Source organism: Microtus oregoni, unplaced genomic scaffold, assembly GCF_018167655.1.
Source record: "Microtus oregoni isolate MIOR12 unplaced genomic scaffold, Mior012 000000F_ref0000247, whole genome shotgun sequence".
In the NCBI taxonomy this organism is placed as follows: domain Eukaryota; kingdom Metazoa; phylum Chordata; class Mammalia; order Rodentia; family Cricetidae; genus Microtus; species Microtus oregoni.
In genome coordinates this window covers 5,710,710-5,733,530 of record NW_024543059.1, presented here as the reverse complement: position 1 = coordinate 5,733,530, position 22,821 = coordinate 5,710,710, and the positions used below count along the sequence as shown (strand labels likewise).

Here is a 22,821-nt window from a genome sequence, read left to right as displayed (position 1 = left end):
TATGCTTATTTTGAAATATCTTAACAAATAAATTTAAACCTAAAATATAAATATAAAATTTAGTCACTGAATTCAACTCAACAAAATTGAGATCGTATCAGTGCCTTTGCTTTGCTCTCACCCTAATTTCCAGGCTTTTCTTTCTATGATCAAAAGTCTTTTGGTAAACACAGAGAAGAGTATATTTATATGAGGTGTTCATGTGAGGTGTTGTGCGGTTGTTGATCAAAGTTAATCCAAGCAAATGACATTACAGTAGCAACTCAGGAAATGGAAATCAGCTCCAAACATCTGCGAGCTGCTGTTAGATCTGTATGTGTTTCCAAATGGTGTAGGAGAAGAAGTAAATGAAGAGTTGGTCCTGAGGAAAAAGAATACAGGACACTGGAGGGCAGAGGTGAGAAGAGAGCATCTAGATAAAATGGGCAACGTTGCTGCTTTTCCTGCTGAGAACTGCCTGCATACACCTTGTGACCAGCAGTCCATCAGTGCCCAAAAGATCTTCCGTTGATTGACTCTTGCCACTTGTTCCCAGTTGACCATGTGCCAGTGGAAGATCACACACTCAGCAATATTTGGCAAAACCAATTGGTCTTTATTGGCTGGGAAATTAAGACATTACATGACCTGGCTAGGGAAGGGGGTGGGTCTGGGAAGAGTTGAGGAAGAAAAGTGAATATTACCAAAACAGGCTTTATGAAATTATCAGAGAACTAATGAATATATTTTTAACAATAAAATGTAAAAAGATTCCTATTGTGTACAGGGAACATAATATAATAATCAGAATAAAGGCTAAATAGTGTGGAAAAGCTGAAGAAGATAACACAAAAATATTCAGCAGATGAAAGTGTTTATTCAAAAGTAGGACTTCGCTTCTCATCCACATATATGCAAATATGCCCCACCTAGACACACAGCCTTCTGAAATAGAAATCAAAGACATGATTTGTATTAGAAAGTGGTGAGCTGAAATTTACAAAGGATTTGGCTCAGAGTAACTCAACAAAAATGTTTCATATTTCTCATTGAAAATTTAGGTTTTGGGGCTGGGATGGCTCAGCAGAAAAAGGTGCTTGCCACCATGACTGAAGGGAGTTTACATGCACACAAACACATAGAGAGAAAATAAATAGGAAAAAAAGCCACATTTTTTATTTTTTTTTTTTTTTTATTTTAATTTATTTATTTATTAAGAATTTCTGCCTCGTCCCCACAACCGCTTCCCATTTCCCTCCCCCTCCCCCGATCAAGTCCCCCCCCCCTCATCTGCTCGAAGAGCAATCAGGGTTCCCTGACCTGTGGGAAGCCCAAGGACTGCCCACCTCTATCCAGGTCTCCTAAGGTGAGCATTCAAACTGCCTAGGCTCCCATAAAGCCAGTACGTGCAGTTGGATCAAAAACCCACTGCAATTGTTCTTGAGTTCTCAGTATTCCTCATTGTCCGCTATGTTCAGCTAGTCTGGATTTATCCCATGCTTTTAAAAAGGCTATTAAGTACATAATGACTGATGAAGTGGTTACTGCTATCAAAAATGTCTGGAGCCTGTTCCTCATCATGAGCATTATGGATACTAAAGTGGACTGGGTATGGTAACACACATCTGTACCCCCAAGTATTTAGGGAGCTGTGACAGGCCACCACGAGCACCTCAATGAAATGCTATCTCAAAATAAGGAAGGTTCGGGGATGTAGCTCAGTCGTAGAGTGCTTGTCTAGCATATACAAGGTCCTGGTTTCAACGTTCTACATCAGAAACAAACAATTGCAGAACAAAATCAAAGAGCACGATTTAATATAAAGATAAAAATTATGAGGTGATTTGACATGTCAGTCAAGGAATACAATTGGTGGACTCACGGTGAACTCTTAGAAGAATGACAATAACCATACTGATAAGAAAGAAATATTTTCACAAGTTAAAGAAATTCATCACTTGGTGGAATCAAAACACTCACATACTTCTAGAAAGAAGAGAGGAACAAAGGATACTTTCAGGCATCTCAGAAATTATCACTGAGTGACTGCAATGGAAACATGTTTATCTGCGAACCAAGGACTAGGAAAAGTACTAGAGTATGCAAGCCTTGGGAAAAATGAGAAGATAATATAATAAAAGAGTGCCCATTACCATAAGATATTCAGAACTCTTACCTGTACCACGAAGCTCCATGTATTTTCCCAATGGAAACTTGAAATCCTTTAGCGTTCTTTCTTAAGGAATATATAGTGATGGGGTAAGATATTTCTAAGTCTTTTCTATGGATTTCCCAAAGCTGTCTGGAATCAGTCTATTAACTACTTCTTCCAAGTCATTTGTCTGTATGTCATGGATATGATTTCCAACATTTTTCATGTCTCGTAGGCCTGTTGGTGGTGCCCTGTATCTCAGTGTTAGAAGTTCAATAAAATCAACAGAAAACAGATAAAGCAAAGAGCCACTGGTTGTCTTGACATCAGTAGGAGCCTCAATCATATTCCAACATGTTTTGACCATGGAACACACTTTGTTCTCAGATATATTCATGCCATGGAAGTTAGTCAGGCAGTTTTTGTACTGATATCCTGTGCATTTAAGTTATATTTAGAAAATCAGATCCTTGCCATTCTTTACATCTGCAAATAGGTTTTGACAAGCCTTTCTATTCATTGTATTTTATTTTTCTTACTTTAATTAAAATCCATATGTGCATATAAAGTGTTTGGATACAATACAGCTCCCATTCCTTCTCCTACAAATTTCTTCTATATCACTTCTAATTCCCCCATCTTCAAGAGAATCCAGTATACCTTGAATACAAAGTAAATTCAATTCATCTGAATATATATTTTATACTAATTAAATAAGTTATAATTAAAGCAACTACTTAGAGTTTTGAGAAAATATGATAGAATTTCTTTTGATATGTGATCAATGCTCAGAAATATTAGTTGTTTATATACTGTTAAAAATTTTTAATTTTTTTATGAACATGCTTAGGAATTCTCCATGATAAAGCCATCGATTCACTGAGAAAACAAATATTTAAGTTTTCATGAGAAATGATGGTATGATAACCTGCTTTCATTTTATTATAATAAAATTTCTTAGATTTTGCATTTGAAATCGTTCCCACAGCTCTGGTGGCAGGAAGTCCTAGATCAAGGATATGACTGCTCTGTCTGGTTAAGTGTTTATGGATAGCATCTCCTCCTGTGACCTACTATGATAGGAAAAGAGACTCTCTTAGCCAGCTTTTAATTCTCTTGCTTCAGGGCCTAAGAAGAAGCAATCTAATAAATAACATCTTTATATTTCTGATTTCAGTCCGGCTTTAAAAGCTGTTCAGATGCATGAAGTAAATCATTCATGGTTCTCCAAGAATGGTGTTTCAGAAGTCTTCCCCATCTCCTTGCTCTGTTTTAGCATGTCTAGTCCTTCAGATTATCCCAGCCTGAGGAATTTTGTCTCAGCCAAAGTAATACATAGGAACTATGAACACTAGCTGAAAAGTACCCATTCTGACCAAACGGTGATGGGAGGAATCCGAGTAGCAGTAGTCAGTCTTACAGAAAGTGAAGCGCTGGTTTCAGACAACACATTCATACATTGTGAGAGTAATTGAGATCTGCCAGATATAGATGAGGACAATTCATAAGCCAGCAGTCTGGTAGATCTGTCTGGTAGTACTCAGTGTTTTGCTACCGTTTATTAAAGTGAAACTCACCAACTTTCTCAGAAGAATTCTGCAATCTGAAATGCTAATTTTGTAAAGTTGGAAGCATTCTGGGGTCACTGAGGTTGCCCTATGTCTCTCAATGTGCAGGTCCTATCACATATATTTGTTTATTAGGAAGACAAACATAAGAATTGATTTCACATTAGAAGGTAAATGATACATACCTATTATTTGACATTTATTTATGCAAATATAAAATGAGGGATCTGTCAAGTTATTTTCCAGACTGATATACTTTCTTTTCTACTTATCATCCTAGAGTTGAGAAACCCCAAGACTGACTGCAGGAAATTTCTGCTTTTTGTTTTTTCCTTTTTTTCTAATATTTTATACAAATGTTTCCTTAAATTTGAAAATACATTTTGAAATTTCAGTATATACTTGCATGCGTTTGCCTCTGGGAATTTTAGACAGATTGATGTATAATGTATATAGAAGCCCAGGGAGGTATTATTGTGGCACTCTTTCTGTCATATTAGCTGTCATAGGCATTGATTTCCATGAAAATATGGTTATTGTCTAGTATGGGAAATAGTTTTAATACTGTTGTTCCTCATGTGAAGAAAGTCATCATTTTATTCCCATAGACTTATAACATGCAGATCATGGGTAGAGAAATAGAGATTTTCATCACAGTGTGCAGGAAGAATTAGTTCAGATGTCCTCAGGTCCAATTCCACTATATTCTTAAATCTCTTTTGCATAGAGAGCAGGTTCTTCTTACAGAGGTCAGAGATGGAGGTATAAATCCCACATAGTGTTTAAGTAATGCCTTGGAGGGAACTGTATTGAAATAGAAGCAGTTGTGCAGAAATAACACTCTCAGCTATGTGTGAAAGAGTGAATTTATTCCCTCTCTAAAGCTTTAATTTTTAAAAAATGAGATAAAAGAAAGAGCAGGATACTTGTCAAAAATGATGAATTGGAGGACTCGAAAATAAGAGTGTAAGAAAAGAAACTTGTCAATTTCAAGCAAAATTTAGCACTCTATTGAGTCCTTTAGAGTATCCTCACAAAGGCTGTACCTAGTTTGTCTGGATTCTAGTGACGTGGAAACAATAGAGATTTCTTGCTACTAGACTGGAAGAGCTATCTGCATGGGACTTCCTATTTCGGAATGATTTTTGGTGATGTGCTTTGAACATATGAATCCCTAAGATCAATATGCTGCCTAAAGGAGCAAAGACAGTCTCCCATTTCATTCTCAGGTTTCATTTTCGCTTCCATATATGATTTTTTTCTGGCATCCAGATGGGAGACTTTCCCACAAATGCAGAGTACAGGCATTCTGTTCACTGAACAGAAGCCAGAAGCAGTCTCAGAGCATTCCAGATGCTGTATCTTAAGGACAATTTGTTTTTGAACAAAAATCCATAATTTCCTCTCTACCTAATTAAACCTAGCAAGAGACAACCCAAACCATAACCATATATCTACAGTGCACTGATATCTATAGGTCCCCATGAGAACTCAATTTATACATATTATTCATCATTAAAATCTTGGTTTTCTTTTTCTTGGTCTCTCTCTCTCTCTCTCTCTCTCTCTCTCTCTCTCTCTCTCTGTATCTGTGTATGTACATATGCATGTGTTCATGTATGTGCACACCCATACTGTCCAATGTCCAGGCAACACTTCAAGTCATGTTCATCTAGTCTGAGTCTTATGAACTTCCTCCTTTCTAGCCCTCCATTTACTTACTCTGGTCATGTGATGTAGAGATTTCCCTATTCATTCCTCTATAGAGGAGTCCCTCCGTATATAAACAAATCCAGAAATTGTTACAGCAATCTCTGTAATCTAATGGGAACCAGATAATCTGACATAAATTTTAACATTTTTCTTTTATAATTTTCAAATATGCTTTATTGCAGTTTTATGTTTCCTGTACAATGACAGTAAAACATTTTCTCTACATCATCCTTTTCTAGAATATTCTCCAGCTTTATCTTTAGTCTTTAATATATACTTCATGATGCCTTGATAAATTTAAATTCTGTTTCATCTGAGTTTCTACCAGACTTTCTCTCAACCACTATGAGTGCTAAAATCTCCCATTTTCTGATTTTATGAAAAAATACTTAGATTGAGGACTCGTTACTTTATTGCCATGTATATGCTCAGTTTATAGTCTATGTAGATGCATGTTAGATATTTAGTAGTTATTCATACAATTTAATAAGTATTCCTACTGTGTTTGTTTTAGAGGAAAATTGTATAACTTTATTAACTGCTTGAGCCTGCTATTCTGGAAGGATGAAATGGAGGACTTGTGTTTGAAATTATGACATGAATATATAATTATTCCACTTACATAAAATACATCCTATGTAGTAACATTATTGAAAGTATCAATAAGGGACTGAATAATTGGTAAGGCACACAACTTGGAAAGAGAAAGATTATCTCCCTAAAGACTTCACCTCCATAGACAATAAGAGTTGCAGCTATAATTCCTGTCAAGTAACAGAAACTACATGTGAAAAGTTCTTACATACATTTTAAAAAAGTTATTTCACGAGTCTACAAAAATACCAATAAAATAGTAGAGCCTGCACCTCGTGGTCAATGTCTTACTCGGCAGTTAAAGGGTGCTGAGCCACAAACTCAATTCATCTAAATCCAGAAATCGTGATTCTTCCTTTAAACCATGTTCTAAGAATCCACATATTGAGTTATGTGTTTCCTGAAACGTTACATATTCCTCACACGTGAGTTACGAGAGAAAAGTATTGATGAGTACCTGGATGTGAGCAAGTGGTGGGAGGAAGAGGGTGAACATATCAGCATGACACTCCAGTAAGGAGGTAAAATAGATGTCTAACTGGCAGAGTGAACTTCAATTAAAAACATCATAAAGAAAGTAGATGATTTTATTAAGATTATTTTGTAAGAGCTTGGATGAATTTTGACTGCCCCATTTTTTTAATCCTATATGTAATCTGTTTAAGTTTTTTTTAATTCACATATCATTGAGTGTTTATCAAAAAACACTTCAGATTCAAAATATTCCATTTAAGTTAGTTTTTTGAAATAATTTAATGCAATTTCTTGTCAGCCAAATGGACAATACAATCTTGATACATCTGAAGGAATAGCTTTATATATCTAAAATCATCTACAAGAGCATAATCAGGGGGAAGAATCAGTTTTTAAACCCTGCAGATTGTATTCATCAATGCATATGCCAGAAATATATTAAGTTGATATTAAGATCACTGAATAAGGCAGTTTCATTATGCTGGAACATTTAAAGCAATAAGATGTCTCTAACTATGCAAATCTAGGGAGTAGCTAATAAGTGCAGTAAGCTTATAGAGAAGAGTCCTTAGTGAGTTGTATAACATAGTAAAGCTATTCAGAAATGTCCTCAGTTGAATTTGGGGCAAAAATAAATTATTTGATGAGGAATTCCCTAGACTTCTTCTACTAACACTTGCTTTATCCTGGAGAAATTCTGTGTGTGTGTGTGTGTGTGTGTGTGTGTGTGTGTGTGTGTACATATATACATATGTGTGTGTGTATCTTTATTCACACACAAATACATAGAATGAGAATAGAGACCTTTGGTATATAAAATTTTAATTTAAATATATTGCTTCTCTCCTTTCAAATAAACATGTTTTATATTTATCATCCTAAACATCTATCACATATATTTATCTATATGTGTTCATGTTTGTGTCTGTGGATAGCAAAAGATAGCTTGAAATGTTAGTTCTTACCTTTTACCATGCTGGTTCTGTGGATTGAATTCAGGTTCTAATACTTTGTGGCATGAGCCCTTACCTAAAAAGCTGTCTCATTGACCCTTGTTAAGAATTTTCAAATCTTAAGTATGTGTCCTTTTTAACTTGTCATGAAATTTTGTTTTTCCTGTTGCTTTTGAAACAAAATGATGTGTTTTAATAACTACTATTATTGAGTATTAAGAATAGTATATTGTATTACTTGCTTTGTTCATGGTCTCAACAAATCATTTATGAAGAAATACACTGTAACTATAAAAAAAACTTTCATATGGCAGACAGTTTGGGGCCAAGACATTATATTACAAATGAATAAAAGAAAAAATTAAATTTTCAGTTATGCAAGTTTTCCTCTGATCCAACAACACACCAGAGGCTAAGAGACAAGTCCAGCCTTAGGAATATATTATTTCTTTTGCAAGTGTTGACCAGTGAGGTTTTCAAGATCCTTGAACATGACACACTATGTCTTTGCAGTTGGTTAGCCTCTAGAACAGTGCTTATTAACCTGATGGTCACAACTCCAATGGAGGTCACGTATAGAACTACATTAAAGTGTCACAGCATTAGAAGGGTTAAGAACCACTGCTCTAGAACTTGATAGTAAGACGCTATTGCTGAAAGTACCACACTAATGAATCATTAAACTTGAAGAAAGCAAGCTGGTGTTTACTGGAAGCTTCATCTTTTCTAGCTAACTCTCATAGAGGTTATGCAAATTGCCAGAAGAGAGCAGTGTGCTACAATAACAAACAGCTTGACAAGACATGCCCACTAGAGCAACAATGATACAGATGTCCTGGAAGTACCTATCAACTTTCTGATTAAATTTGAGTCTTATTTCAGTATTGTGACCCACCAGAGATGACTGCTGATGAACTGAAGTTAAATTTGAGATTCAACAGAACCACGGAACTCTAGGTAATGATGCTCTAGTAGATTTATTGGCAATCTGTGCAAAGTTTATTCTAGATAGCTCAGAGGAGTTCAAAACAGAGACGGAGAAACAGTGAAAGCCATACACTCAGAGCATTTCTCGTCACTATCACTAGATGTGCTCAGGATACAGAAAATCTCATGTCTGAATGAGGGCTGTTTCCATAATGCCATTGAGAAAGCTGCAGTGCTGATATGTAGCAGGAAGAAACATATGGTCTAAGGTATTCCTTGGGCGAGTGGAAGCATCCCTCCCAGAGGAGTAAACAAAGTTTTATGGAAGCATAGTTCACCCAGCAGGAGAGAGTATGAAAGTTTCATATGTAGGCTATAAAAGCACTTGACGCCATTATTGGTCCAAGGACATATGACTAGAGACACCATAGACTCTAAGAAAGAACTGCTACTATTATTTTGCTATCTGGACAGAATATTAAACCACATTTTAATGATGTGTCATTATACCCATAGATTAGGACTTGTCTGAGTCCCCATCAGAGAAACTTCTCTTTTCAGTAGTCATAGATCAAGACAAAGAGTCACAATTCGCTAAGGTGCCGAAAATAAGGTATTGTAGAATGCACATCCTCAAATGAAATATGTATTCCAACCCCTTCCTCCAATGCTCAAGGAGAGGGGCAGAAAGATTATAACAGCCAAATTGGATAGTTAATGGCAAGACCCTACAGTATCTTCTGCAGATAGCCGGGAAGTTGCATATACATACTCATAGCAGCAACTACAGCATGTAAAAGAACTGTACAAGCCCAAGCCAGACCAAATAGGAGTACTAAGAGGGGAGTTTAGGGTGAAGATCCCTCCCTATCCAAGGACCATTGATAATTCTCTGCCACCATGCAGACCCTAATAAGTCCACTGTATTCCAGTAGAAGGCCACGTATCTGAGGACATTCGGGCAGCACACATGGCCTTGATGGGGAAAAAGTTTGGGGTGGGATGGAAAGGAAGTTGCTTCTGGGAAGAATTGAGTGAAGGAGGATTAATTATAATCAGAAATGTATGAAATTCTTAAAGATCCAATATAAGACAACATGAAGAACCTAAGACGATGTGGAATCTTGCCTTATAGTTCATTTTCTGAGACTGAGCATATATCTTATGTAAACTTTAAAAATATAAATAAGGAACATAGGTCAATTTTCTCTACTTAGATAATATAAATAACAATAACCTCATAACAACTTAATATCATACTTAGCAGTGATTTTTAAATGCTTTCCTTCAACACCGGGGAAAAGGTTTCTTTTGCTCTTTCTAGTCCAGCATCATTCTGGACATCCTGTGAGCAAGAAGCTTAAGACAAGAAAAGAATGAAATAGAATGCTTATTGAGGGAAGTGAAGAAACTCTTATTGTTTACCAAAGACATGATTGCATAAATATGAGATTACAATACCTAATGGTGGCCCCTGAAAATGCATAGGAGTAAAATTATTCAGACTAAGCAGGTTATATTTAGAAATATATATGAATATACATATATGCATGCAACTACAAAATTAAAGGCTAGAAAAGCTGCTTATTTCACTCTATTCAACTTGATAAAGATATCTTTATGGGGTTATGGATTAACTGTTTTAATAACACTCACCATTTATGCTAGAATTGAGCAGATGTGCAAAACCAATAATAGTACTCATAATTAGGACAACTGGCATGAGGGAATCCCTAACAAGCAAACGAACAGGGCATAGTGACGCCATAGGAATGGGCTGCAGTTAGATACACCACTATGAACTCTTGCTTACTTTGATGTAGTAGAAATAGAAGTTGCATAAAGAAATATATATTCATTACTTAAAACATGTGTATATTTTCCTGATGTTCGGAAGACCCAGAAGCAATGGCAATCTGAGAATCTTATATAACAAACAATGAATAGGACATGAAGATAATTTCAGTATAATTAAGTTAGAAAGAAGAATTGCTTGGATTAGTATCTGAGTCTATGCCTGGGGCAGGGCATTATGAGATGAGCCTAAACATCCTGCAATGCAATAACTCAGAAAAATGTTGAAATGTGGATCTGAGGAGATAGCTTTCCTAGCACCAGCTAGTCACACAAGCACAGAACCCACTTAAAATCTATGATAGATGACTGGGGTTTACTAGCCAGCTTGTCTAACAGAATTGATGAGATGCAGGTTTACTGAGAGACCTTGTGTTTTAAAATAAGGTGGAAAATGATTAGGAAAGACAGTATGTTTCCACCTGTGGAATCTATGTATCTGCATGCACACATAACTATACTCATAAACACATGAGTACACAAATTATATATATATATATGCATGCCTATTAAAAAGAAAATTAATCAAATAAAAATATTCACAAAAATGGACATTAAAGATAGTAATAAAAAGAGGAACCCAGGAGTCAACTTAATTCCCTAAGGTCCAAGCTAGAAAAATTTCAACAAGTTATTAAATGAAGTAGTACTCAATTATAAATCAATGTCTGAAGGAAATATATAGAGTATACAGAAATATTTTCAGAGAGGAGGGGTTTGATGAAGACATCCTAAATAGGACTGTTTCAAGGTCTCTTATGCTCTGCCCTGTTTCCGGTCTTTCTATTTGTTCTATTCTGCTGCAGGAAGATTCTCTCCTGATGTTCGCTCAGCAAGACTCTGATCTATGGGTCGAACAGAATGTCAACTGGAGTCATTTTATTGCTATGCTCCTTTTACTTCCTCACTTATTATGAATGTGTGGTTTGTAGAAACTGCTTTGGACTTAAGGGGAATCTTGCGAGAAGTATAGGTTAATTCAGAGGTCAAATCTGTGCCTCAGAGAAAATTCACACCAAGTTGTTAAAAGTAATAATTAGGTAAACATTACAGAAATAGATTGTTACCAGATCATATAAATTCCTTGTAGAAAACAAGAAAAATGACTCTGTAAAATTAAAACTATGAAGCTGGACAAGCAAAAAGGCTCAGGCAATAAAGACACTGCTGCCAAGCCTAAAAATCTGAGTTCAGTCCTTGAATATCACTTGGTGGGAGACGAGAGGTGAGCCCTGACTTCCACAAGTTTTCCGTCACCTCACAGTTGTGACAAGTGACATGTGCATGCCCTATAAACCAATAAATAACAAAGAAAAAATTAAATGAATCATTAAACTAAAATAGTCTTAATAAGTAACATCATCTCATCCAGGGTACTATAAAGGAGGGAAGTGAGAGGAATATGCCCTTCATAAATAAGTTTCTATACACCCCAAGACATATAATATCCAGCTAAACCCAGTGATGTATAAAATAGGCGACAACCCAGGAACTAGATGAGCTTACTGTGGCCATCACAGTGACTTTAATTTTAGAATATGTAGTGATTAGATCCACCCACATCAATCAACTTTAAAAGTCATGATGTTCATCGATTCTGATAAAAGCATTTTCAGATAGCAAAAGTTCATTTAAGCTTTCTTCTAGAACAAGTAGAAAGGGCTTCCTCGTTCTCATAAAACTTGAATACTATGCACCTACAGCAAAGATGGCTTCTGAGCCTGAGAGAAGACGGAGCTGCTCCTGAACACTGTTTCTGCTTACCAATGCATCTGAGATTCTCTCCATTGGAGCCATTGCGGGGGACCAAATGTACAAATTAAATGTACACAGGATGTGGAGCAAGAAACAATTCACTTAGCAAATGTATGTAAAAACCAGTGACTATTATATATGGTAGCTATGTGCACTAAATGTATGTGGTGTTGATGCAGTTCGTACAGGAACACCAAAATGTGATATGCGGAAATATAGCTCATTTAAGAAGAACAGGATCATTTGAAGTTCTTCTGTTGAGAATTCTCTGTTCAGATCAGTGCCCCATTTTATAATTGGGTTGATTAGCCTTTTACGGTCTAGTTTCTTGAGTTCTTTATATATTTTGGAGATCAAACCTTTGTCAGTTGCAGGGTTGGTGAAGATCTTCTCCCAGTCAGTGGGTTGTCTTTTTGTCTTAGTGACAGTGTCCTTTGCTTTACAGAAGCTTCTCAGCCTCAGGAAGTCCCATTTATTCAATGATGCCCTTAGTGTCTGTGCCGCTGGGGTTATACATAGGAAGTGGTCTCCTGTGCCCATGTGCTGTAGAGTACTTCCCACTTTCTCTTCTATCAGGTTCAGTGTGTTCGGACTGATATTGAGGTCTTTAATCCATTTGGATTTGAGTTTTGTGCATGGTGATAGATATGGATCTATTTTCATTCTTCTACAGATTGACATCCAGTTTTGCCAGCACCATTTGTTGAAGATGCTCTCTTTTTTCCATTGTATACTTTTAGCTCCTTTATCGAAGATCAGGTGTTCATAGGTTTGTGGGTTAATGTCAGGGTCTTCTATTCGATTCCATTGGTCGACTTCTCTGTTTTTATGCCAATACCAAGCTGTTTTCAATACTGTAGCTCTGTAATAGAGTTTGAAGTCAGGGATGGTAATGCCTCCAGACAAACCTTTATTGTATAAGATTGTTTTGGCTATCCTGGGTTTTTTGTTTTTCCATATAAAGTTGATTATTGTATTCTCCAGATCTGTGAAGAATTTTGTTGGGATTTTGATGGGGATTGCATTGAATCTATAGATTGCTTTTGGTAGAATTGCCATTTTTACTATGTTGGTCCTCCCAATCCAAGAGCAAGGGAGGTCTTTCCATTTTCTGGTGTCTTCTTCAATTTCTTTCTTCAAAGACTTACACTTAAGGTCATGCTCAACTTCCTTAGCGATCAGGGAAATGCAAATCAAGACAACTTTAAGATACCACCTTACACGTGTCAGAATGGCTAAAATAAAAACACCAATGATAGCCTTTGCTGGAGAGGTTGTGGAGAAAGGGGTACACTCACCCATTGCTGGTGGGAATGCAAACTTGTGCAACCACTCTGGAAAGCAGTGTTTCGGTTTCTCAGGAAATTTGGGATCAACCTACCCCTGGATCCAGCAATACCACTCTTGGGAATATACCCAAGAGAGGCCCTATAATACAACAAAAGTATATGCTCAACTATGTTCATGGCAGCATTGTTTGTAATAGCCAGAACCTGGAAACAACCTAGATGCCCTTCAACGGAAGAATGGATGAAGAAAGTATGGAATATATACATATTAGAGTATTACTCAGCAGTACAAAACAAGGACTTCTTGAATTTTGCATACAAATGGATGGAAATAGAAAACACTATCCTGAGTGAGGTAAGCCAGACCCAAAAAGAGGAACATGGGATGTACTCACTCATATTTGGTTTCTAGCCATAAATAAAGGACATTGAGCCTATAATTCATGTTCCTAGAGAAGCTAAATAAGGTGAATCCAAAGACAAACACATAGGCATCCTCAGGAATATTAACCTTCATCAGGCAATGAAAGGAGACAGAGACAGAGACCCACATGGGAGCACCGGACAGAAATCTCAAGGTCCAAATCAGGAGCAGAAGGAGACGGAGCACGAGCAAGGAACTCAGGACCACGAGGGGTGCACCCACACACTAAGACAATGGGGATGTTCTATTGGGATCTCACCAAGGCCAGCTGGCCTACGTCTGAAAAAGCATGGGATAAATCCGGACTAGCTGAACATAGCGGACAATGAGGAATACTGAGAATTCAAGAACAATTGCAGTGGGTTTTTGATCCTACTGCACGTACTGGCTTTGTGGGAGCCTAGGCAGTTTGAATGCTCACCTTAGGAGACCTGGATAGAGGTGGGCAGTCCTTGGACTTCCCACAGGTCAGGGAACCCTGATTGCTCTTCGAGCAGATGAGGGGGGGGGGACTTGATCGGGGGAGGGGGAGGGAAATGGGAAGCGGTTGTGGGGACGAGGCAGAAATCCTTAATAAATAAATAAATTTAAAAAAAAAAAGAAGAACAGGATCTTACTGCAAACTTAAATAACAGATAATGTAGGTCACTATAAAAACCAAAATAAGTGAAGATAAACACTTGTTTTTATTTATTAAAATAAATTATTTCGGCCTGCCTTTTTCTTCAGATTTGGGATTTTTACAACCCATGAAATGCCTAAAACGTCATAGTGTCTATGTATAAAATTAATAAATTAATGTGGGAAGAAGGGATAAACCACTTCTTAAGAAACAAAGAACAGAGAAAGGACACAATCCATATGGGTCCTTCTAAAACAATAGCAGCTAAAACACTGAAGAATTCAGAAATAATTAGTTTAGGGTGCAAAATATACACAACAATTAACGAGAAAGCACAGGAATGGCTTCACATGAATTTGATATGTAAAAGAGGAGTCTTTCAAACACACTGGGAAAATACACCCTTGCGATCTGTTAAGCCCACAAGTGAATCACTTTTTTACATGGTACACAGTATTCAATTATTTTTTGTGACAATTTCTTGCTTGCTTATAACTCCCCTCCCCTATCCCTTTCTTCTGTTTAGCTGCCTTTTCTTCTTAAGTAGTTTAGTTCCTACTCCAGGTTTCTTTTCTTGTGGAAGTAATGATCAGGTTGTCTTCACTGCTGTGTGTTCACGCGTGCATTGGTCTCGCCTTATCCAGGAGGCCTTGTTTTCTAGTAACTCTCAAAGGTGAATACTCGTGGGCAGAAGTGAATATTTAAGGAGATAAAATAACACACTTTCTTTTTCTGTTTCTGTTTTTTTTGTTTGTTGGTTTTCCTTTTTTTCTTTTGTATCATTTGTTTTTGTTTTTTGTCTTTGGAGACAAGAGTTTCTCTGTATAGTACTGGCTGTCCTGGAACTCACTCTGTAGGCTAGACTGGCCTTGAACTCAAAGTTCTCTTGTCTCCTCTCTCACAGTTTTGGGATTAGAACTCAGAGTTCTCCTGCCTCTATCTCCAGAGTGCAACTACTGCCCTATATAAAACAAGTAGATATTCTTACAATGTCTAAATACTGAAGATTTCTCATGAATGTTCTCAAATATGGTAAGCCAGAAAAAAGATGCAGCAATATAAAAATATGCATATTATTTAAACAATGTTCCTTGAAATACTTTGTCTCTTGGGCTTTGTTCTACAGGCAGGGGACAAATCAGTGAAGACAACATAAAATATTTGAGCCTTTGTATAATATATCATATTCAGATATTTCACTATCATAATCATAAAATAATATTTATATGTATGCCTACCTCGTCCTCCTTAAATATTTATCTGTTTCTGTTTTGGCTACTTGTATGTAAGCGCAATGCATAGCAAGTATACCCAGTGCCCAAGGAAGCCATCTTTGTAGTCACCATGTGGATGCTAGGACTGAACCTGGGACTTCTGTAAATTCTCAGAGGACTCTTAATGTCAAGTGAGCTCTCAAACTCTGTATGTCTACCTTCTATATGTATGACATATAGTATTGTAAAATATCACTAAGCATGAATAGTTTTTGTTTTCTGTTTGTTTTTTAATCCGAACAAAGAAATCAGGATATTCAGTAAATATAGAAATGAATTAAAAATTAAGTTACTTGGTTAAGTGCAATCAAAGACGTAACAATTTAAAATGCATTATACCATGAAAGTAACTTGATGAACCAAGGCTGAGGATCAAAGGAAAAACAATGTCTAAGAAAATATCAGATAAAAACTTTTCACTGTGATGTGTAACCAGAGACTATTCTTTCATTTCCTGGCTTCCCTGAATAAAATAATGACACAGAAACTATATTAATTACAACACTGTTTGGCCAATTCACTCAGGCTTCTTGTTAGGTAACTCATATATTAAATCAACCCATTTCTATCAATCTGTGTATCTCCACAAGGCTGTGGCCTACTGGTAAGATTATGGCATGTCCTTCTGCTTTGGCAGCTACATGGCATTTCCTTCACTCTACCTACTCTCTCTATATATCTCTTCCAGCCTGGCTATACTCTGCCTTGTTTTTTGTCTCCCTCTATTCCTTTCAATGAACCTCTCTTTCTCTCTCTCAAATACACGATCTCTTATGAATATATATCATACACACATACATATACATACATATACAAAAATACATACATATATATATGTATATATATATATATATATATTCTTAGAGTAAACAAAATGGTTTTCTCCAGGGAGGATCCTTCTTAACTGATTGTCCAGTATGGAGTGGTAAATCCAATTTTCATATATGTATGGGTATAATTATGCATACAGAGAAGGTTGTATTTATGTATTATCCTCATTTTATGACTAGCCAGGTCCTCTCTTGCCAAAACCTGGGATCAGATCACTTCACTTTGGAATTGATCCTATCAAACATTTGAAAAATAGTTACAACTTTCTTTCATTCTTCTGGAAGCATTTAGGAACAAACTCATCTGTATTCTTTTACAGTGAGCATAACACTAACTCCAATAGGCAAAAATAAAAGACATGACAGGCCAATAATTATAATATATATTGATATAACAATCCTTCCATGGCTAATATATGGAATTCAAGAGGACATTGAAATACATTGTATATGGAAATAACATATTCCTATCCACAACAGAGAATTAAGCAAAAAATCACACAAACACACACACGTACACGCACTCACACACACATTCACACACAATGGAAAATTACTCAGTTTTTACACCAAAGGAAATAGTATTATATTTGATATCACTCCTGAACCATGAGGACATTGTGAAACATGAAGCAATCCAGCTACAGAAGGAAAATATTACATTTTTGTTGAATAATGAATGTGTAAATACAAGTAAACTGCTAGAACATTACAGAATGCTGATTGCTTGTGAGAGTATAGAAACTTCACGTTGTATATGCAAGAGGTATAAAGTTTGCTATCCAATGCAGATAAGTTGTGTGAGACTTCTTTGCAACGATATGCCTATTGTGTTTTTAAAAACTAGAAACAACAGATCTCATGTCAAGAGTTTGAATTACAGTAACAGTGTGAATACAATTTGAGGTGTGAGATTTCTCCTTCAGAAATATTTTATATTTTTGTGTGTGTTGTTTTGACTTACATGTCAACACAAACAGGTGTCCAATATCACTTGATGGGTTGGAGAGCTCAGGTGATGGCTAGTATTTGGCAATAGATCAGTTTGCTGTCATAGAGAATTGCTTAATTTTTACTATATCATGTGGATGGCAAAATTACGATGACCTAGCACACTGTAACAATTGACTTTAAATCAAAGTGCAAAATGACAAACACCTCTGGCTGTGAATGTCTCTACTACCAATCTTGAGAAGATTCCGGCATCTGGGAAAAGACACACATTTACTGCTGTCATAAAGAACCATTTGTAATGCATATTCTCATGTCATGGGGCCAATAAAAGCATATCTGATAGGGGATGATTTGTCCCAGAATTGACACAGCATCTAAATGATTGTGTATGTTACACAAACAGTGTTAGGACCTGTGAACCTCCAGATCCTGGATTTATTGTAAACAGCTTGTTTTCTCCTGATCTGACTGCCTACAGCTGGTCTGAGCACGAGACCCTCAGGAGTTCCTGATGGCAGGGGAATGGTTTCTGGTGTGTTTGGCTGGGGTGTGGCTATCCCTATATAAGCTGCCTCTGAATACAATAAAGGGAGAAATCTTGGGGCATTCCTGTTTCAAGGATGACGTCTGTCTCTGTCTGTGTGTCTTTGTGTGTTTAAATCTCCAGGCCCTTGCCCGGCTCACGAATGGTCCTGTAGTGTAGGCACCGCAATACAGGAGAAGTACTGTGTTGTCACGTAGTACAGGCGGGCAGTACAAACAGTGCAAAGTCTCAGCACTTCAGTTTGACAGTCACAAGAAAATTCCGTGTTTTCGGAGACAGTGTAAACACTACAGGAAGCAGAACTGAGGAAGTTGGGGAGATCATTATTTGCATACCCCCTATAGTCTCCCCTGCATAGTCAACTAAAACAATGTCAGAACATCTGACTCCCAGCTAGCATCAAGGAAAACAGAGAGAAAGATTACCTTTCATAATCAGAAATCTTGTGGCACAGAAAGAGATGGCAAGAATTAGAATATAGCTACATGTGTGGATACACACATATGTAGAAATAAACATATATTTATGTTTCATTTATTCTTGGAAAAATAACAATGTTAGATATTATCTGAATTGGGAAAAGATGAAAGAAAATTGAAATAAAACAAAGTATGTAAGAATATTTAGAAAACAAAGAAATATGAAACTGTGCTAGGATTTCCAGAATGTACTGGTGCGCCTCAGCTTTATAACATGATATTTAGATACATATTTCTTAGTACTATGCTTTTCTCTGAATTATATTCTGTCTGGCACAAGGTCATAACACATTTGTGCATGTGTATAAAGGTGATAAAATGAGAGAAAGGTTAAGGAAGTTTTATTATTATTGAAGAAAATGAATGTAGGACACAACATCTGGTTGTTGACAGCCTCTTTGATGTTAAATAGTTGTTTTGCAGGTGACTGATCAATCATAACTTTCCAGTATTTTTGCCTTTCAGAATTTATCTAATGTTCATGGGTAGGTTTAATACCCTTACACTCTACCCTGCACTGAAATTCTTTTTATTTTCATGTTTTTTCATGATAATATATTTAACCTTCTCAATTTTCATTTCATAAAATAACCTGCACTATTTACAGATGTATGCACTATTTGCTAGTCCTTCAAACTTCAAACTTGAGGATGATTGCAAACTATTTGCCTTTTCTTATCTTTTCTAAACATACTGTATTTCTTATGCTCATACAGAACTATATATATTTCTCATTTCTTCAACTTCATTATCTTGATGTAGCTTGTACGTGTTACAAAGGGTGAGAAGGTGTCAGTTAATAAAATTATGCTGTGGCTCAAGCATTGTATGAACTCCGCTTGAACTTGGCATGCCACTGTGGTCATTGGTTTCACCATTAAGTAGATCTATGTATTACTTGTCATTTACAAAGACTAACTCTTACCCAGTTATCTATCTATCTATCTATCTATCTATCTATCTATCTATCTATCTGCCCAGCCACCCACCCAGCCGTCCACCCACCCATCCACCCACCCATCCATCCATCCATTAATTAATTTTAAAACCCAACCACACCCCTTTCTCCTCTCCTCCCAGACACTCTACCTTTCTTCTGCCCCACCCCCACGAATGCCTCTTTTATTTCTATTCAAAAAGTGCAGACCTCCCATGAATATCCACAAAACATAGCTGATCAAGTTGCATTACAATTAATTACCTCTCCTCATATTAAAGCTGGACAAGGCAACCCAATATGAGGAGTATGGTCCCCAAATTCAGCAAAAGAGTCAGAGACAGCCCCTGCTCCCACTGTTAGGCGTCTCACAAGAAGAATAAGCAATACAACAGTTTCATATATGCAGAGGTCCTAGGTCAATCTCACGCAGGCTCCCTGGTTGTTGGTTGATTCTCTGTGAGCTCCTATAAGCCAGGTTAGTTAGTTCTGAGGGTTTTCTTCTCTGGCTCCTTCAATCCTTCAACCCTTCCGCAGGATTCCCTGAGCTCTGCTAATGTTTGACAGCCACAATCTTTATTCCATCCCAGATTCTTGAACTTTTTCCCTGTGACTATAAGTTGTATGAAACTCAATCCTTCACCATCTTGGTTCCCTTTATCTGCTTTATTCTTCCGTTTAAGTTGAGTTTTATCCTGGGCCAATGTGAAAATGTGCCAATGTGCATCTGAATCCATATGTGTGTGGAGCCAGGAGCAGCAGATCTCCCTGGAGCTGGACTTCACTGGTAGTTGTGAACCACCCCATATCGGGGCTGGGAGCCAAACACAGGGCCAGTGGAAGACCAGTAAGCACTCTTTACCACCAAACTATTTCTGTAGCCCTTCAAATGCTTTGTTGTTGTTGTTTGCTAGTATTTTTCTTTGATTTTTGAGATAGCAGTATAATTTGAAGAAGAAATTATAGACAACTGGGAAGATGAGAGAAAATTTCTATGAAAGAAGTACTCTCATATATATCATCACTTTAAAAAAAAGAAAAAGGGGAAAGAGAAAAAAAAAAGCCTGGCATGGTGGCACCTGCCTTTAATCACAGTATTTGAGAGGCAGAGGCAAGCAGATCTATCTCTGAGTTCAAGGCCAGGCTAGTCTACACAATGAGTTCTATAGTGGCCAAGGAAATACAGAGAAACTCTGACTAAAACACAAAATAAATTAGACATACACACACATGCAGACTATATCTATCTATATCTATCTATCTATCTATCTATCTATCTATCTATCTATCTATCTATCTGAAAGGAAGAATAAGATGAGATAGACTATCATTCAACTGTGAGACATTCCCAAAAGAAAGCTAAACGCTCGCTTGTGTTAATCACTCAAGCTAGTGTGTGAGGACACAGGTCTTGCTCTATTGGGCACAAAGACTACACATGGTTTTGCCAAGCTCTCTAATACCAGGCATTGTTTGATACAACCCTATAAAATGGGAATTTGTCTCATATTTTTATAAGAAAGACTGCAGGAACTAAGGAAAACAGGGAAACGCCTTGTAGTGGAGGCAAAGAGAAGCTGTGAGGAGGGCGATTAAGCAGCAAGTCCACACTGGGGCAGGGTGAAGGAGTTTGGTCTGTGTTGCTGCTGGCCATAATAAAACAGTCAAACCGATCAAACAAAAAAAGCGAGAAAATCATTGGCAGCCGATATAACAGGTCGAGGGCAGCCACTCTCTACGGCTGTCGGAACCCCTGTCCCGGTCTCTCGCTTCGCTCTCCTCTCCAGACAAGAGGAGCTTCACCACCCGCTCCACCACGTTTTCCACCAACTACAGGTCCCTGGGATCTGTGTGGATGCCCAGCCAGAGGGTCCGGCCTGCCAGCAGCGCGGCCAGCGTCTATGCAGGTGCTGGGGGCTCCCATTCCCGGATCTCCGTGGCCCGCTCCTCAAGCGTCTGGGGTGGCTCCATGGGGTCTGCAGGTCTAGTTGGGATGGGTGGCATCCAAACCGAGAAGGAGACCATGCAAGACCTGAATGACCGCCTGGCCAGCTACCTGGACAGGGTGAAGAGCCTGGAGACTGAGAACAGGAGATTGGAGAGCAAAATCCGGGAACATCTGGAGAAGGGGTCCCAGGGCGTCAAGGATTGGGGCCACTATTTCAAGACCATCGAGGACCTGAGGGCTCAGATCTTTGCGAATTCTGTGGACAATGCCCGCATCGTCCTGCAGATTGACAATGCTCGTCTTGCTGCTGATGACTTCAGAGTCAAATATGAGACAGAACTGACCATGCGCCAGTGTGTGGAGAGTGACACCCATGGACTCCGAAAGGTTGTGGATGACACCAACATCACGAGGCTGCATCTGGAGACAGATATCGAAGCCCTCAAGGAGGAACTGCTGTTCATGAAGAAGAACCATGAGGAGGAAGTCAAAGGACCGGAAGCCCATATTGCCAGTTCTGGATTGACCGTGGAAGTGGATGCCCCCAAATCCCAGGACCTCAGCAAGATCATGGCTGATATCCGGGCCCAGTATGAGGAGCTGGCTCAGAAGAACCGTGAGGAACTAGACAAGTACTGGTCCCAGCAGGTATGCAAGAGGAAAGGCTGGTTGCCAGGGTGTGAGGGGGAGGCTGCCAAGGAAGGCAGGTCTTGACTGACCCTCTCTGGGGACCCTGAAGATTGAGGAGAGCACCACAGTGGTCACTACCCAGTCTACGTAAATCAGAGATGCTCAGACCACACTCACAGACCTGAGGCGCACCTTCCAGGCCTTGGAGATTGACCTAGATGCCATGAAAAATCAGAAAATCAGCTTGGAGAACAGCCTTAGGAATGTGGAGGCCTGATACAACATGCAGATGGAGCAGCTCAACGGGATCCTTCTGCACCTGGAGTCAGAGCTGGCACAAACCCCAGCAGAGGGGCAGCGCCAGACCCAGGAATACGAAGACCTGCTGAACATCAAGGTCAAGCTTGAGTCTGAGATTGCCACCAACCGTCGCTTGCTGGAGGATGGCGAAGACTTCAGTCTCAGCGATGCCCTGGACTCCAGTAACTCCATGCAAACCATCCAGAGGACAACCACCCGCAAGGTCGTGGATGGCAAAGTGGTGTCCGAGACCAATGACACCAGGGTTCTGAGGTACTAAGGCTGAGAAGGAGGCTACTACCTCTGGGGACCAAGGAACCAAAAAAGTTGTGCCTTCCTTGGCAAAAAAAAAAAAAAAAAAACAAAAAAAAACAAAAAAAACAAAAACAAAACATAAAATCATTGGCAGCCATGTTACGAACTCAAACCTTCAGGAAATGGCATTAATGGTGGTTTTGTGGTTCTTATGAGCTATTTCAAATAACTTAATAATGAATTAGATAATGTAAAAAATGACAAATATTAAAATATAGAATACTATTAGTTGAAAGAAAATCCAAAGGAAAAGGAAAAAAAAATCTAAGTATAGTTGTCAAATTGATTGACAAGTATAGTTCACGT

At 38.0% G+C, this 22,821-nt stretch overlaps 1 protein-coding gene across 1 annotated transcript in view; it reads left to right on the top strand.

The window, feature by feature from the left end:
• The window catches only part of LOC121453294 (keratin, type I cytoskeletal 18-like), a 51,584-nt gene extending 29,088 nt beyond the window's left edge, over positions 1–22,496 (top strand). The window contains 3 exon segments of the mRNA XM_041659951.1: positions 3,309–3,459; positions 21,040–21,918; positions 22,010–22,496. Of these exon segments, the coding sequence (XP_041515885.1) occupies positions 3,309–3,459; positions 21,040–21,918; positions 22,010–22,480 (1,501 nt within the window). The 3' untranslated portion in view covers positions 22,481–22,496.
• Positions 22,497–22,821: the final 325 nt, after the last annotated feature.